Source organism: Scyliorhinus torazame, chromosome 18 (assembly GCF_047496885.1).
Source record: "Scyliorhinus torazame isolate Kashiwa2021f chromosome 18, sScyTor2.1, whole genome shotgun sequence".
NCBI classification, from domain to species: domain Eukaryota; kingdom Metazoa; phylum Chordata; class Chondrichthyes; order Carcharhiniformes; family Scyliorhinidae; genus Scyliorhinus; species Scyliorhinus torazame.
In genome coordinates this window covers 163380269-163394431 of record NC_092724.1, presented here as the reverse complement: position 1 = coordinate 163394431, position 14163 = coordinate 163380269, and the positions used below count along the sequence as shown (strand labels likewise).

Genomic DNA, 14163 nt, shown 5'->3' with positions numbered 1-14163 from the left:
ATCCAAGCAGAACATCTTTGTAATCTAATGTAATTTCTTACCACACTGATTCTCCAATGCAGTTGAATAAACATTTGAAATAGAATGATACAGGCGGATTAATGTGAGTTTTCTAAGCTTCCTTCGAATATTACAATATCTTAACTACCTTTCTGTGCCAAAGTAAGGGAGAAGGTTGATGAGGGTAACGCGGTTGATGTTGCATATGTGGACTTTCAATAAGTGTTTGATAAAGTGTTACCGAAAAGTCATATTGTACAATTGACCTCCCTGGGATTAAAGAGAGAGTGGCTGTGTTAAGATGAAAGTGGCTATTGCACAGAAAATAGAGGGTCACGATGGAGTTGTTTTTCAGACTGGAGGGAGTATATCGAGGTGTGCCCCAGGGGTTATTGTACTTTCTGATATATATTAATGATCGAGCCTTGTGTGTACAGGAAATCATTTCAAACTTTATGGATGACATGAACCTCAGAAACAAAGAGCGGTGAAGATATGTAACAGACCTCAATGTTTGATGTACGAGGATAACAGTCTTCATCAGTGTCTGTGTCTGTCAGAGGCTGGTCAGAAATGGTCAGAGTGCCTCGAGGCAGAGTCACATGGCTACGAAAAACCATGTGATACGTCTGAGGATGAGAGACTCAGGAAGAACCATCGGGGCGCTCACCAGCAGCCTCCACCAACACAGAGACACATACCTCGGCGAGGTGCTGCTCAAGGTTATACTCGTGGTCACTTTCTGGAGAAGACCTCACAGACACGTCCCTGCGGCAGTGGGAGGCAGGGACAGCCCAGGTCTCCGGCACTCAGAGGCTGATGGAGACCAGCCACCTGCTCAGTCCCAGCCAGATGATGAGCCTCTGAAGTGGCTGCCAGCTCACTGGTGGAGATGCAAAGGGAGGCAGTGGAACATTGGACAGAACGTCATCACTCATCAGAGTGGAGGGCGCAATGGAGGAGCCCATGTGCATTCTGTCTGATGTTGTGACTCCGACATGCGAGAATCTCAATGCCACCATGGGAATGCTGGAAGCCACCATGGAGACCTTGGCCCAGCAGGTGCTGCTGGATTTGCAGCCGGCCCTGCACTCCATGGCCACAACATTCTGGTGAGCACCATGGGGATATAGGCCACATTGTGAACCAGGCCTATTGACCTCCCTCCAGGTGCTCCCACCCCTCTAGGAGTCATGTCAGCGCGCTCTGGCACCCACAAGGAGGATGGGCACCGTATCCAGCAGCGCAAGCCATCAAGGGTGCTTCTGCCCTGAGCAGGAGGCCCTTATGAAGCCGGGGCACTCCCCGGCTCGAGCCTCCAGAGGGCGTCGGCCAAATTCATCACAGGCATCAGGACGTGGCGGTCAGCAGGCTGCCTCTGTCCCTGCTGCGGATGTCGGGGCTCCACCATGGTGTAGTGGTAGGTTCGGAAAGTTAAAATGTTTTAGTGTCACCTCAGGGAAACGGGTGCCCTTTCACCCTGAATAAATTGCACATTTTGGAAACCATTCCAACCGAGTGTGGATGTAATGGTCAAATTAAAGCATTTACAATCTTTACAATCCACTCATTCCGAGGTTCAACAGTTCCCACACTCAGAGTGCCTCCTTTTAAAATTAACATTCCTGTGATGCCAACCTCAATGTCACTGGGTACCGGAACCTTGTGTGTTGTCAAGGAGATGTGTGTAATTCTTTATTCAGAGAGTATGATGGGTGATCTCAATCCTTAGCCCCCAGCGGACAGCAATGGCTAATGAGGGCTCATCAGATATGTGACTCTCTATCTGGATTTCCTAGCTGATAGTATCGCGAACCATGATGTGCACTTTGGGATGTGAGTCCTACACTGCTCCATACTTCCTTTGTGATAATGTTTGCACCTTCACATGGCACGGGAAATATCCAGCCTCAACTCACATCTCTCTTCTTCCTCACTGGACTTTAAGCTGACAGAGTGAGTGCGTTACCAGGACAACAATGACCGCAGCCTGGTCCTAGTGAGTTGTCATCTCTTGCGGTTCAAGTTTGAACGCTGGACCCGTCCCCTCAGCGATGCTTCAGCTATTCCCTCAGATGTCACAAAATGGCTTGGCGGCTAGAGGAGATGTCTCCTGATGATCTGACTGAGTTTTACTGCTCCAGGAACCATTCGCTATTAGGGTATCATGGACACATCTCCCCTCCTCCATGACATCATGGAGCTAATGTCGTCTCTTAGCAGCCCCCTGGGCATCCTGTAGCTTCTCATCATCTTTTGGGGAAGATTCCTCTCCTCTCCCTCCAGCTCACCCACTGACAGAGCCTCACCTCTCCGCAAAGCCAGATTGTGAAGGGCACAGCAAACTGTGATCATGGGACAAACTCTCTCGGGTGCATATTGCAGAGAGCCACCGGACAGGTCCAGGCATCGAATTGCATCCGCAGCAATCCGACAGTCTGCTCTATGAGGGAGCGGGTGGTGCCCTGAGCAGCATTATACTTTTCCTCGGCTGAAGCGTAAGGACGATGCACCGGAGTGAAGAGCCAGTGTTTAAGTGGGTAGCCCATATCCCCCAGCAACCGACTCTGCAGACTTCCTGACCCCTTGAAGATCCCAGGCACCTGGGAGTGACTGAGGATGTAGGAGTTAGCAATGAGGAGCGGTTGAATAAACTCGGGTTGTTCTCACTGGAACGAAGGAGGTTGAGGGGCGACCTGATAGAGGTCTACAAAATTATGAGGGGCATAGACAGAGTGGATAGTCAGAGGCTTTTCCCCAGGGTAGAGGGGTCAATTACTAGGGGGCATAGGTTTAAGGTGAGAGGGGCAAGGTTTAGAGTAGATGTACGAGGCAAGTTTTTTACGCAGAGGGTAGTGGGTGCCTGGAACTCGCTGCCGGAGGAGGTGGTGGAAGCAGGGACGATAGGGACATTTAAGGGGCATCTTGACAAATACATGAATAGGATGGGAACAGAGGGATATGGACCCACGAAGTGTAGAAGATTGTAGTTTAGACGGGCAGCATGGTCGGCACGGGCTTGGAGGGCCGAAGGGCCTGTTCCTGTGCTGTACTTTTCTTTGTTCTTTGTTCTTTGAGTCACAGCAACGGCCAGGAAACTGAGCGCACACGTGCAGGATTGGCTTTCCATGAGGCACACCAACCGCACGTTGACAGAATGGAAGCCCTTGAGTTTGATGAACATCAAGGGCTCCTGCCAGGAAGCCCACATCATAATAATAATCGCTTATTGTCACGAGTAGGCTTCAATGAAGTTACTGTGAAAAGCCCCTAGTCGCCACATTCCGGCGCCTGTTCGAGGAGGCCGGTACAGGAATTGAACCCGCGCTGCTGGCATTGTTCTGCATCACAAGCCAGCGATTTAGCCCACTGTGCTAAACCAACCCCTCATGGCTGGTTTGGCCACGTGGGTGCAGTCTGATGGCCCTTGCTCTATCGGGAACCCTGGGATAGCTGTGAAGCCTGTCTCTGAGCCTGGTTACCCTCGTCCAGAGCAGACTTTATAGAATTATTGGCCCTCCTGTAAAGGGCACTGGTCTCCTCCTGAACACAACGATGGGTTGGCGACTGAGTAATGCCGCACAGGTCCCCAGTTTCTCCCTGGAAAGACCCATAGGCAAAGACATTGAGTGCTGCAGTCACCTTCAGGGTCACTGGCAGGGGGAAGCCTCGATTCAGGGATGAACATTGGACAGAACACTCGGGATAACAACCTTGGTCCTAATCAGAATAGTCCCATGGGATCCTTTGCCCCTCGGGACAGGGCCTCAGTTTAATGTCTCATCCAAAAGATGGTACCCCTGAAATGTGGGACATCCTCGTACCGTGCTCGAGTGTCAGCCTTGATTTCTGTGCTCAAGTCCTGGAGAATCAGAGAATCAGAGAAGTGGGGCTTCTATTCACAACTTTGTGAATCTGGGGCAGCTCGGTGTCGCAGCGGTTAGCACTGCTGCCTCACGGCGCCGAGGTCCCGGGTTCGATCCCGGCTCCGGGTCACTGTCCGTGTGGAGTTTGCACATTCTCCCCGTGTCTGCGTGGGTTTCACCCCCACAACCCAAAGATGTGCAGGGTAGGTGGATTGGCCACGCTAAATTGCCCCTTAATTGCGAATCAGAGGTGAGAGAGCAAAAAACTGAGACACAGCTGAAATAAAAGCAGAAAATGCTGCAAAAGCTCAGCAGATCTGGCAGCCCCTGTGGAGAGAAAAAGAGAGTTAACATTTCGAGTCAAATGTGATCCGTCTTCAGAACTTCCAGCACCGATATGGTGGAGTGATTAAAATCAGCTGGTGTGATTGTCATAGAGACCAGTAACTTTTAAAAATAAATTCAAACTTCCAGTTAATTTCTGAAAGGATAAGGTTTCACGTTTTAAGACATTTACAGCATGGTAGCACAGTGGATAGCACAGTGGCTTCACAGCTCCAGGGTCCCAGGTTCGATTCCCGGCTTGGGTCACTGTCTGTGCGGAGTCTGCACATCCTCCCCGTGTGTGCGTGGGTTTCCTCCGGGTGCTCCGGCTTCCTCCCACAGTCCAAAATGTGTCAGGGTGGAGGTGTGGGCTTAAGTAGGGCACTATTTCCAAGGGCCGGTGCAGACCCGATGGGCCAAATGGCCTCCTTCTGAGAGTCAGTGTGTGTGGGACCCGTACCCCAGTGAGAGTCAGTGTGTGTGGGACCCGTACCCCAGTGAGAGTCAGTGTGTGTGGGACTGTACCCCAGTGAGAGTCAGTGTGTGTGGGACCCGTGCCCCAGAGAGAGTCAGTGTGTGTGGGACCCGTACCCCAGTGAGAGTCAGTGTGTGTGGGACCCGTACCCCAGTGAGAGTCAGTGTGTGTGGGACCCGTACCCCAGTGAGAGTCAGTGTGTGTGGGACCCGTACCCCAGTGAGAGTCAGTGTGTGTGGAACCCTGTTGCTAAATTTGCCTTAGTTCAATTGCTCTGTTTTATAACCTTTGCTCTCGAGTCGCCAGGTATCTTTATGATACCGCCACGAGGTTCAAGTCCGAGTAATGATCAATAACTCAATACACCGATTAGTAAGATTTAAATCAAAGCACATTTATTCTACACAGTAATCGCTACTCATGCACAAATTCTACGTCTAAGCTACTTCTATAACTAACAGGCCTATACTTAGCTTCGGACTGGCCCACCAGGTCAGGGGAACAAATGGCCTTTCGTTCGGGTTCTGAGTCTGCGGGATTCGAAGTTGGTACGGATTGGTAAGGAGCGCCTATCTCGTAGCGAGCGTTGAATTAAGACTTAGTGGCTTCGATGATCACTGGAGTCACTGCGCCGGTCACGGTCCCTGTCGATTCGTTGTTGCTGGGTGACCCGGGCAGGAAGAAGAGAGCGGTGAAGAGAGGTGACGACTGAAGAAGAAAGCGATTTGAACTTGGGGCTCAATTCTTCTAGTCCCCAGGGGCTTCCCGCCTTTCGGGGCGGACCCTGTACCTGGTCCCAAGTGATTGGACTTTGTCCCAATCGCTTGGTTCGATTTCTCCAATACTGGAGCGGTTCCCTGATCGATGGGCGGTCTTGAGGTGTTCGTTCACCTCCTTTGTGTTGGCTCCTGCTGGCGCCGCGGAGTCTGGCTTTGCTTTGTGTGTCCAAAATGTTACTTATTGTTCCCGGGGATTGCTCATCAGTATGTAGATGGCTGCTACATTATTATGCTGATGGTCGCTGGTATCGATGCTGTCTGGGATTTTGCAGAGGTAAATACACAGCAAACCTGCAGCTGCTGGTTTCTGTCTGTGTTGGCTGACTTTCCCATCAGCCTTTGCCGTTCGCCAGTTTGAATCGGGTCTTCGCCAATTTAAGTGGCTACATTCCATTACCCAGTGAGAGTTAGTGTGTGTGGGACCCGTACCCCAGTGAGAGTCAATGTGTGTGGAACTATATTCCAGTGATAGTCAGTGGGTGTGGGACCCGTACCCCAGTGAGAGTCAGTGTGTGTGGAACTATATTCCAGTGATAGTCAGTGGGTGTGGGACCCGTACCCCAGTGAGAGTCAGTGTGTGTGGGACCCGTACCCCAGTGAGAGTCAGTGTGTGTGGAACCCGTACCCCAGTGAGAGTCAGTGTGTGTGGAACCCGTACCCCAGTGAGAGTCAATGTGTGTGGAACTATATTCCAGTGATAGTCAGTGGGTGTGGGACCCGTACCCCAGTGAGAGTCAGTATGTGTGGAACTGTATCCCAGTGAGAGTCAGTGAGTGTGGAACCTGTACCCCAGTGAGAGTCAGTGTGTGTGGAACTGTATCCCAGTGAGAGGCAGTGTGTGTGGAACTGTATCCCAGTGAGAGTCAGTGTGTGTGGAACCCGTACCCCAGTGAGAGTCAGTGTGTGTGGAACCCGTACCCAGTGAGAGTCAGTGTGTGTGGAACCCGTACCCCAGTGAGAGTCGGTGTGTGTGGGACTATATTCCAGTGATAGTCAGTGGGTGTGGGACCCGTACCCCAGTGAGAGTCAGTGTGTGTGGGACCCGTACCCCAGTGAGAGTCAGTGTGTGTGGAACCCGTACCCCAGTGAGAGTCAATGTGTGTGGAACTATATTCCAGTGATAGTCAGTGTGTGGGGAACTGTATCCCAGTGAGAGTCAGTGTGTGGGGAACTGTATCCGAGTGAGAGTCAGTGTGTGTGGAACTGTATCCCAGTGAGAGTCAGTGTGTGTGGAACTGTATCCCAGTGAGAGTCAGTGTGTGTGGAAACCGTACCCCAGTGAGAGTCAGTCTGTGTGGAACCCGTACCCCAGTGAGAGTCAGTGTGTGTGGAACTGTATCCCAGTGAGAGTCAGTGTGTGTGGAACTGTATCCCAGTGAGAGGCAGTGTGTGTGGAACTGTACCCCAGTGAGAGTCAGTGTCTGTGGAACTGTATCCCAGTGAGAGTCAGTGTGTGGGGAACTGTATCCCAGTGAGAGTCAGTGTGTGTGGAAACCGTACCCCAGTGAGAGTCAGTCTGTGTGGAACCCGTACCCCAGTGAGAGTCAGTGTGTGTGGAACTGTATCCCAGTGAGAGTCAGTGTGTGTGGAACTGTATCCCAGTGAGAGTCAGTGTGTGTGGAACTGTATCCCAGTGAGAGTCAGTGTGTGTGGAACTGTAACCCAATGAGAGTCAGTGTGTGTGGAACTGTACCCCAGTGAGAGTCAGTGTGTGTGGAACTGTATCCCAGTGAGAGTCAGTGTGTGTGGAACTGTATCCCAGTGAGAGTCAGTGTGTGTGGAACTGTACCCCAGTGAGAGTCAGTGTGTGTGGAACTGTACCCCAGTGAGAGTCAGTGTGTGTGGGACCCGTACCCCAGTGAGAGTCAGTGCGTGTGGAACCCGTACCCCAGTGAGAGTCAGTGTGTGTGGGACCCGTACCCCAGTGAGAGTCAGTGTGTGTGGAACTGTATCCCAGTGAGAGTCAGTGTGTGTGGAACTGTACCCCAGTGAGAGTCAGTGTGTGTGGGACCCGTACCCCAGTGAGAGTCAGTGCGTGTGGAACCCGTACCCCAGTGAGAGTCAGTGTGTGTGGGACCCGTACCCCAGTGAGAGTCAGTGTGTGTGGAACTGTACCCCAGTGAGCGTCAGTGTGTGTGGGACCCATACCCCAGTGAGAGTCAGTGTGTGTGGAACCCGTACCCCAGTGAGAGTCAGTTTATGCGGAACTGTATCCCAGTGAGAGTCATTGTGTGTGGACCTGTCCCCCAGTGAGAGTCAGTGTGTGTGGGACCCATACCCCAGTGAGAGTCAGTGTGTGTGGAACCCGTACCCCAGTGAGAGTCAGTGTATGTGGAACTGTACCCCAGTGAGAGTCAGTGTGTGTGGAACTGTACCCCAGTGAGAGTCAGTGTGTGTGGTACTGTACCCCAGTGAGAGTCAGTGTGTGTGGAACTGTACCCCAGTGAGAGTCAGTGTGTGAGGAACTCTATCCCAGTGAGAGTCATGGTGTGTGGAACTGTACCCCAGTGAGAGTCAGTGTGTGCGGAACTGTATCCCAGTGAGAGTCAGTGTGTGTGGGACCCGTACCCCAGTGAGAGTCAGTGTGTGTGGAACTGTCCCCCAGTGAGAGTCAGTGTGTGTGGGACCTGTACCCCAGTGAGAGTCAGTGTGTGTGGAACTGTATCCCAGTGAGAGTCAGTGTGTGTGGGACCCGTACCCCAGTGAGAGTCAGTGTGTGTGGAACTGTATCCCAGTGAGAGTCAGTGTGTGTGGAACTGTAACCCAATGAGAGTCAGTGTGTGTGGAACTGTACCCCAGTGAGAGTCAGTGTGTGTGGGACCCATACCCCAGTGAGAGTCAGTGTGTGTGGGACCCATACCCCAGTGAGAGTCAGTGTGTGTGGAACTGTACCCCAGTGAGAGTCAGTGTGTGTGGAACTGTACCCCAGTGAGAGTCAGTGTGTGTTGGACCCGTACCCCAGTGAGAGTCAGTGCGTGTGGAACCCGTACCCCAGTGAGAGTCAGTGTGTGTGGGACCCGTACCCCAGTGAGAGTCAGTGTGTGTGGAACTGTACCCCAGTGAGCGTCAGTGTGTGTGGGACCCATACCCCATTGAGAGTCAGTGTGTGTGGAACCCGTACCCCAGTGAGAGTCAGTTTATGCGGAACTGTATCCCAGTGAGAGTCATTGTGTGTGGACCTGTCCCCCAGTGAGAGTCAGTGTGTGTGGGACCCATACCCCAGTGAGAGTCAGTGTGTGTGGAACCCGTACCCCAGTGAGAGTCAGTGTGTGTGGAACCCGTACCCCAGTGAGAGTCAGTGTGTGTGGAACCCGTACCCCAGTGAGAGTCAGTGTGTGTGGAACCCGTACCCCAGTGAGAGTCAGTGTGTGTGGGAACCCGTACCCCAGTGAGAGTCAGTGTGTAAAACAGCCTTACAGCCAGGGTCAGCATCTTCAGCGATAATATTTGTAACTATCTTTAACCTGTTTCACTCTTGTTTCAGATGCATTCTTTAAGACTACTGAGTCAAAATCAGCCATCTCAGATATTCCTGAGCATGAGTGATAACTTCAGACCTGTGCAACCTCTCAATAATCGCTGTATCCGAACCAACATTAACTTCAGCCTCCAGGGGAAGGATTGTCCGAACAACAGAGCACAGAAGCTGCAATATCGAGGTGAGGCCACAGGGACACACTTCCCCAATTTGAAGCCCCATTCTACACATCCTTCACCCTGACCCTTCACCCTGACCCTTCACCCTGACCCTTCACCCACCCCTTCACCCTGACCTTTCACCCACCCCTTCAGCCTGACACTGCACCCTGACCCTTCACCCACCCCTTCACCCTGACCCTTCACCCTGACCTTTCACCTGAACCTTCACCCTGACCCTTCACCCTGACCCTTCACCCTGACCCTTCACCCACCCCTTCAACCTGACCTTTCACCCACCCCTTCAACCTGACCCTTCACACACCCCTTCACCCTGACCCTTCACCCTGACCCTTCAACCCCTTCAGCCTGACCCAGCACCCTGACCCTTCACCTGACCTTTCACCCACCCTTTCAACCTGACCCTTCACCCACCCCTTAACCCTGACCCTTCACCCTGACACTTCACCCTCTTCTTCACCCTGACCCTTCACCCTGACCCTTCACCCTCTCCTTCACCCTGACCCTTCACCCTGACCCTTCACCCTCTCCTTCTCCCTCTCCTTCACCCTCTCCTTCACCCTGACCCTTCACCCTGACCCTTCACCCTGACCCTTCACCCTCTCCTTCACCCTGACCCTTCACCCTCTCCTTCACCCTGACCATTCACCCTCTCCTTCACCCTGACCCTTCACCCTGACCCTTCTCCCTCATCGTCACCCTGACCCTTCACCCTGACATTTCACCCACCCCTTCACCCTGACCCTTCACCCTCACCTTTCTCCCACCCTTCACTCTGAACCTTAACCCTGACCCTTCACTCTGCCCTGACATTTATCCCTTTACTGTACCCCAACATTTTTCCTTAAGCGTTGTCCCAATGCTGCACCAAATCTTGTATCCCCTCACTTGTTTCTTCCATTGCAGCCCTTCACTGTGATGTGACCTTTCCCCCGTCTCCGTACTGCCTCACTGTTTGCACCCAGTCTCTGCGTGGATTTCTGTTGTTTAGTGCAGTGGTTCTGACCAGGTCTGTGCTGGGTAAACTGACCACATCTCCGGCAGTAATGTTGGTTCCATGGAGCTAAGTACCCCTGATCCCAGTTTTATATTGCTGACCTGGTGTGTCCAGTTGTAACTGGATCCAGTCTTCAGCCATTGTCCAAAGACAAAAGGCAGAGTGATTAGGAAGAAGAATGGGCTTGCTGAGCTGTTAGTTAAAGGGCCCTCGGACAGTGACAATGTGGTCACCTAACACAGCACAGCCCCGGAATTGGAGGTGTGATCGTCCTGGTCTTTCTGTCTGAGATCGACAGTGAACCACGTTTGGGGAGGGCTGGCAATGTGTGGGGTGCAGTCAGTGGAGCAAAGTGATCATCTGTAACCAGGGTGAGTGTCTATCGCTCACACACATGGTACAATGGAGTCCTGTGTGTGTTTGCTGCATTGTGTAAATCTATGGTAGGAACCAATCACTTTTTAAGACCCTTCCAACTGGGTTAAATCTTTCAGCTCAACAAACTGCTCAGTGGGGGTGAGCTGTGACGTTCTGTCCCTCCAAATTGATCCGAATTCACCCACCAGAGGTAAGTGTAGCTTCCAAATATGTGTCCAAACGCATATATATCCATAATATATATATTATACATATATAATATTTATGTGTATATATCTATCTATATATATCTTAGAAAACATGCATCATATATATTATATGCATATAAATAACATATATGTGTATACATATGTAACTGCATATATATTATATAAAGGATATATGGATAATATATAATATTTATGTGCCCATGTGTATCTATCATCTCGACATGCACAATCGTATATAAACATATCTAAATATATGCTGCTGACAAATGGGATCAGTTCATGTGACTCTATCATTGCCAACTATATATGATCAAAATGCGTACCTAGAAATAAATATTCGGAGAAATTCCAAATCCAAACAGGAACGAGGATTCACTTTGCATTTACTCCCGGCATCACACAGGCAACATGTACAAATAAAAATGTAGCTTAACCATGTCCCATTTAAAACTCACTGGATCACTGGGGTACTCACTGGATCACTGTAATTTTCACTGAGTCACTCACTGGGTCACTGTAACTTCCACTTAGCCGCTGTAACACTCACTGGATAAATGCAACAATCACTGGGTAAGTGTAACACTCACTGGGTCACTGTAACACTCACTGCGTCAATGTAACACTCACTGGGTCACTGTAACACTCAATGGGTCAGTGTAACACTCACTGGGTCAATGTAACACTCACTGGGTCAAAGTAATACTCACTGGGTCACTGTAACACTCACTGGGTCAATGTAACATTCACTGGATCACTGAAACACTCACTGGGTCACTGTAACACTCACTGGGTCACTGTAACACTCACTGGGTCAAAGTAATACTCGCTGGGTCACTGTAACACTCACTGGGTCACTGTAACATTCACTGGGTCACTGTAACACTCACTGCGTCACGGTAACACTCACTGGCTCACGGTAACACTCACTGGGTCACTGTAAAACTCACTGGGTCACTGTAACACTCACTGGGTCACTGTAACACTCACTGGGTCAATGTAACACTCATTGGATAAATGCAACACTCACTGGGTCACTGTAACACTCACTGGGTCACTGTAACACTCACTCCGTCACTGTAACACTCACTGGGTCACTGTAACACTCACTGCGTCACGGTAACACTCACTGGGTCACTGTAACACTCACTGGGTCACTGTAACACTCACTGGGTCACTGTAACACTCATTGGGTCAATGTAACACTCACTGGGTCACTGTAACACTCACTGGGTCACTGTAACACTCACTGGATCACTGTAACACTCACTGGGTCAATCTAACACTCACTAGGTCACTGTAACACTCACTGGGACACTGTAACACACACTGGTTCAATGCAACACTCACTGGGTCACTGTAACACTCACTGGGTCACTGTAACACTCACTGGGTCACTGTAATACTCACTGGGTCAATGTAACACTCACTGGATCAATGCAACACTCACTGGGTCACTGTAACACTCACTGGGTCACTGTAACACTCACTGGGTCACTGTAACACTCACTGGGTTAATGTAATACACACTGGGTCACTGTAAAACTCACTGGGTCACTGTAACACTCACTGGGTCAATGTGATACTCACTGGATAAATTTAACACTCACTGGGTCACTGTAACACTCACTGGATAAATGCAACACTCACTGGATAAATGCAACACTCACTGGGTCACTGTAACACTCACTGGGTCACTGTAACACTCACTGGGACACTAACACTCACTGGGTCACTGTAACACTCAGTGGGTCACTGTAACACTCACTGATCACTGTAACACTCACTGGTCACTGTAACACTCACAAGGTCACTGTAACACTCACTGGTAACTGTAACACTCACTGGGTCAATGTGATACTCACTGGATAAATTTAACACTCACTGGGTCACTGTAACACTCACTGGATAAATGCAACACTCACTGGATGAATGCAACACTCACTGGGTCACTGTGACTCTCACTGGGACTCTAACACTCACTGGGTCACTGGATCACTCACTGGTCACTGTAACACTCACTGGGCCACTGTAACACTCACAGGGTCACTGTAACACTCACTGGGTCACTGTAACATTCACTGGGTCACTGTAACACTCACTGGGTCACTGTAACACTCTCTGAGTCACTGTAACACTCACTGGGTCAATGTAACACTCACTGGATCACTGTAGCACTCACTGGGTCACTGTAACACTCACTGGGTCACTGTAACACTCACTGGGTCACTGTAACACTCACTTGGTCACTGTAACACTCACTGGGTCACTGTAACACTCACTGATAAATGCAACACTCACTGGGTCACTAACACTCACTGGGTCAATGTAACACTCACTGGATAGATACAACACTCACTGGGTCACTGTAACACTCACTGGGTCACTGTAACACTCACTGGGTCACTGTAACACTCAGTGGATCAATGTAAAACTCACTGGGTCAATGTAATACTCACTGGGTCACTGTAACTCTCACTGGGTCACTGTAACCCTCACTGGGTCAATGTAATACTCACTGGATAAATGTAACACTCACTGGGTCACTGTAACACTCACTGGGTCACTGTAACACTCACTGAGTCAATGTAATACTCACTGGATAAATGTAACACTCACTGGGTCACTGTAACACTCACTGGGTCACTGTAACACTCACTGGGTCAATGTAACACTCACTGGGTCACTGTAACACTCACTGGGTCACTGTAATACCCACTGGATCACTGTAACACTCACTGGGTCACTGTAACACTCACTGGGTCACTGTAACACTCACTGGGTCACTGTAACACTCTCTGAGTCACTGTAACACTCACTGGGTCAATGTAACACTCACTGGATCACTGTAGCACTCACTGGGTCACTGTAACACTCACTGGGTCACTGTAACACTCACTGGGTCACTGTAACACTCACTGGGTCACTGTAACACTCACTTGGTCACTGTAACACTCACTGGGTCACTGTAACACTCACTGATAAATGCAACACTCACTGGGTCACTAACACTCACTGGGTCAATGTAACACTCACTGGATAGATACAACACTCACTGGGTCACTGTAACACTCACTGGGTCACTGTTACACTCACTGGGTCACTGTAACACTCACTGGATCAATGTAAAACTCACTGGGTCAATGTAATACTCACTGGGTCACTGTAACTCTCACTGGGTCACTGTAACTCTCACTGGGTCAATGTAATACTCACTGGATAAATGTAACACTCACTGGGTCACTGTAACACTCACTGGGTCACTTTAACACTCACTGGGTCAATGTAATACTCACTGGATAAATGTAACACTCACTGGGTCACTGTAACACTCACTGGGTCACTGTAACACTCACTGGGTCAATGTAACACTCACTGGGTCACTGTAACACTCACTGGGTCACTGTAATACCCACTGGATCACTGTAACACTCACCGGGTCACTGTCACACTCACTGGATCACTGTACCACTCACTGGGT

The 14163-nt window shown here is 50.3% G+C and overlaps 1 protein-coding gene across 2 annotated transcripts in view; it reads left to right on the top strand.

The window, feature by feature from the left end:
• ca10a (carbonic anhydrase Xa) overlaps nt 1-14163 on the top strand; it is a 689036-nt gene that overhangs the window by 607960 nt on the left and 66913 nt on the right. The window contains exons 8-9 of one of the 2 annotated variants that reach the window (XM_072483835.1): nt 8929-9103; nt 10593-10666. In XM_072483835.1, coding sequence (XP_072339936.1) covers nt 8929-9103; nt 10593-10618 — 201 coding nt within the window. In that variant the 3' untranslated portion in view covers nt 10619-10666. The remainder of the gene's footprint in view (nt 1-8928; nt 9104-10592; nt 10667-14163) is intronic. The other variant, XM_072483836.1, reaches the window with a different exon arrangement.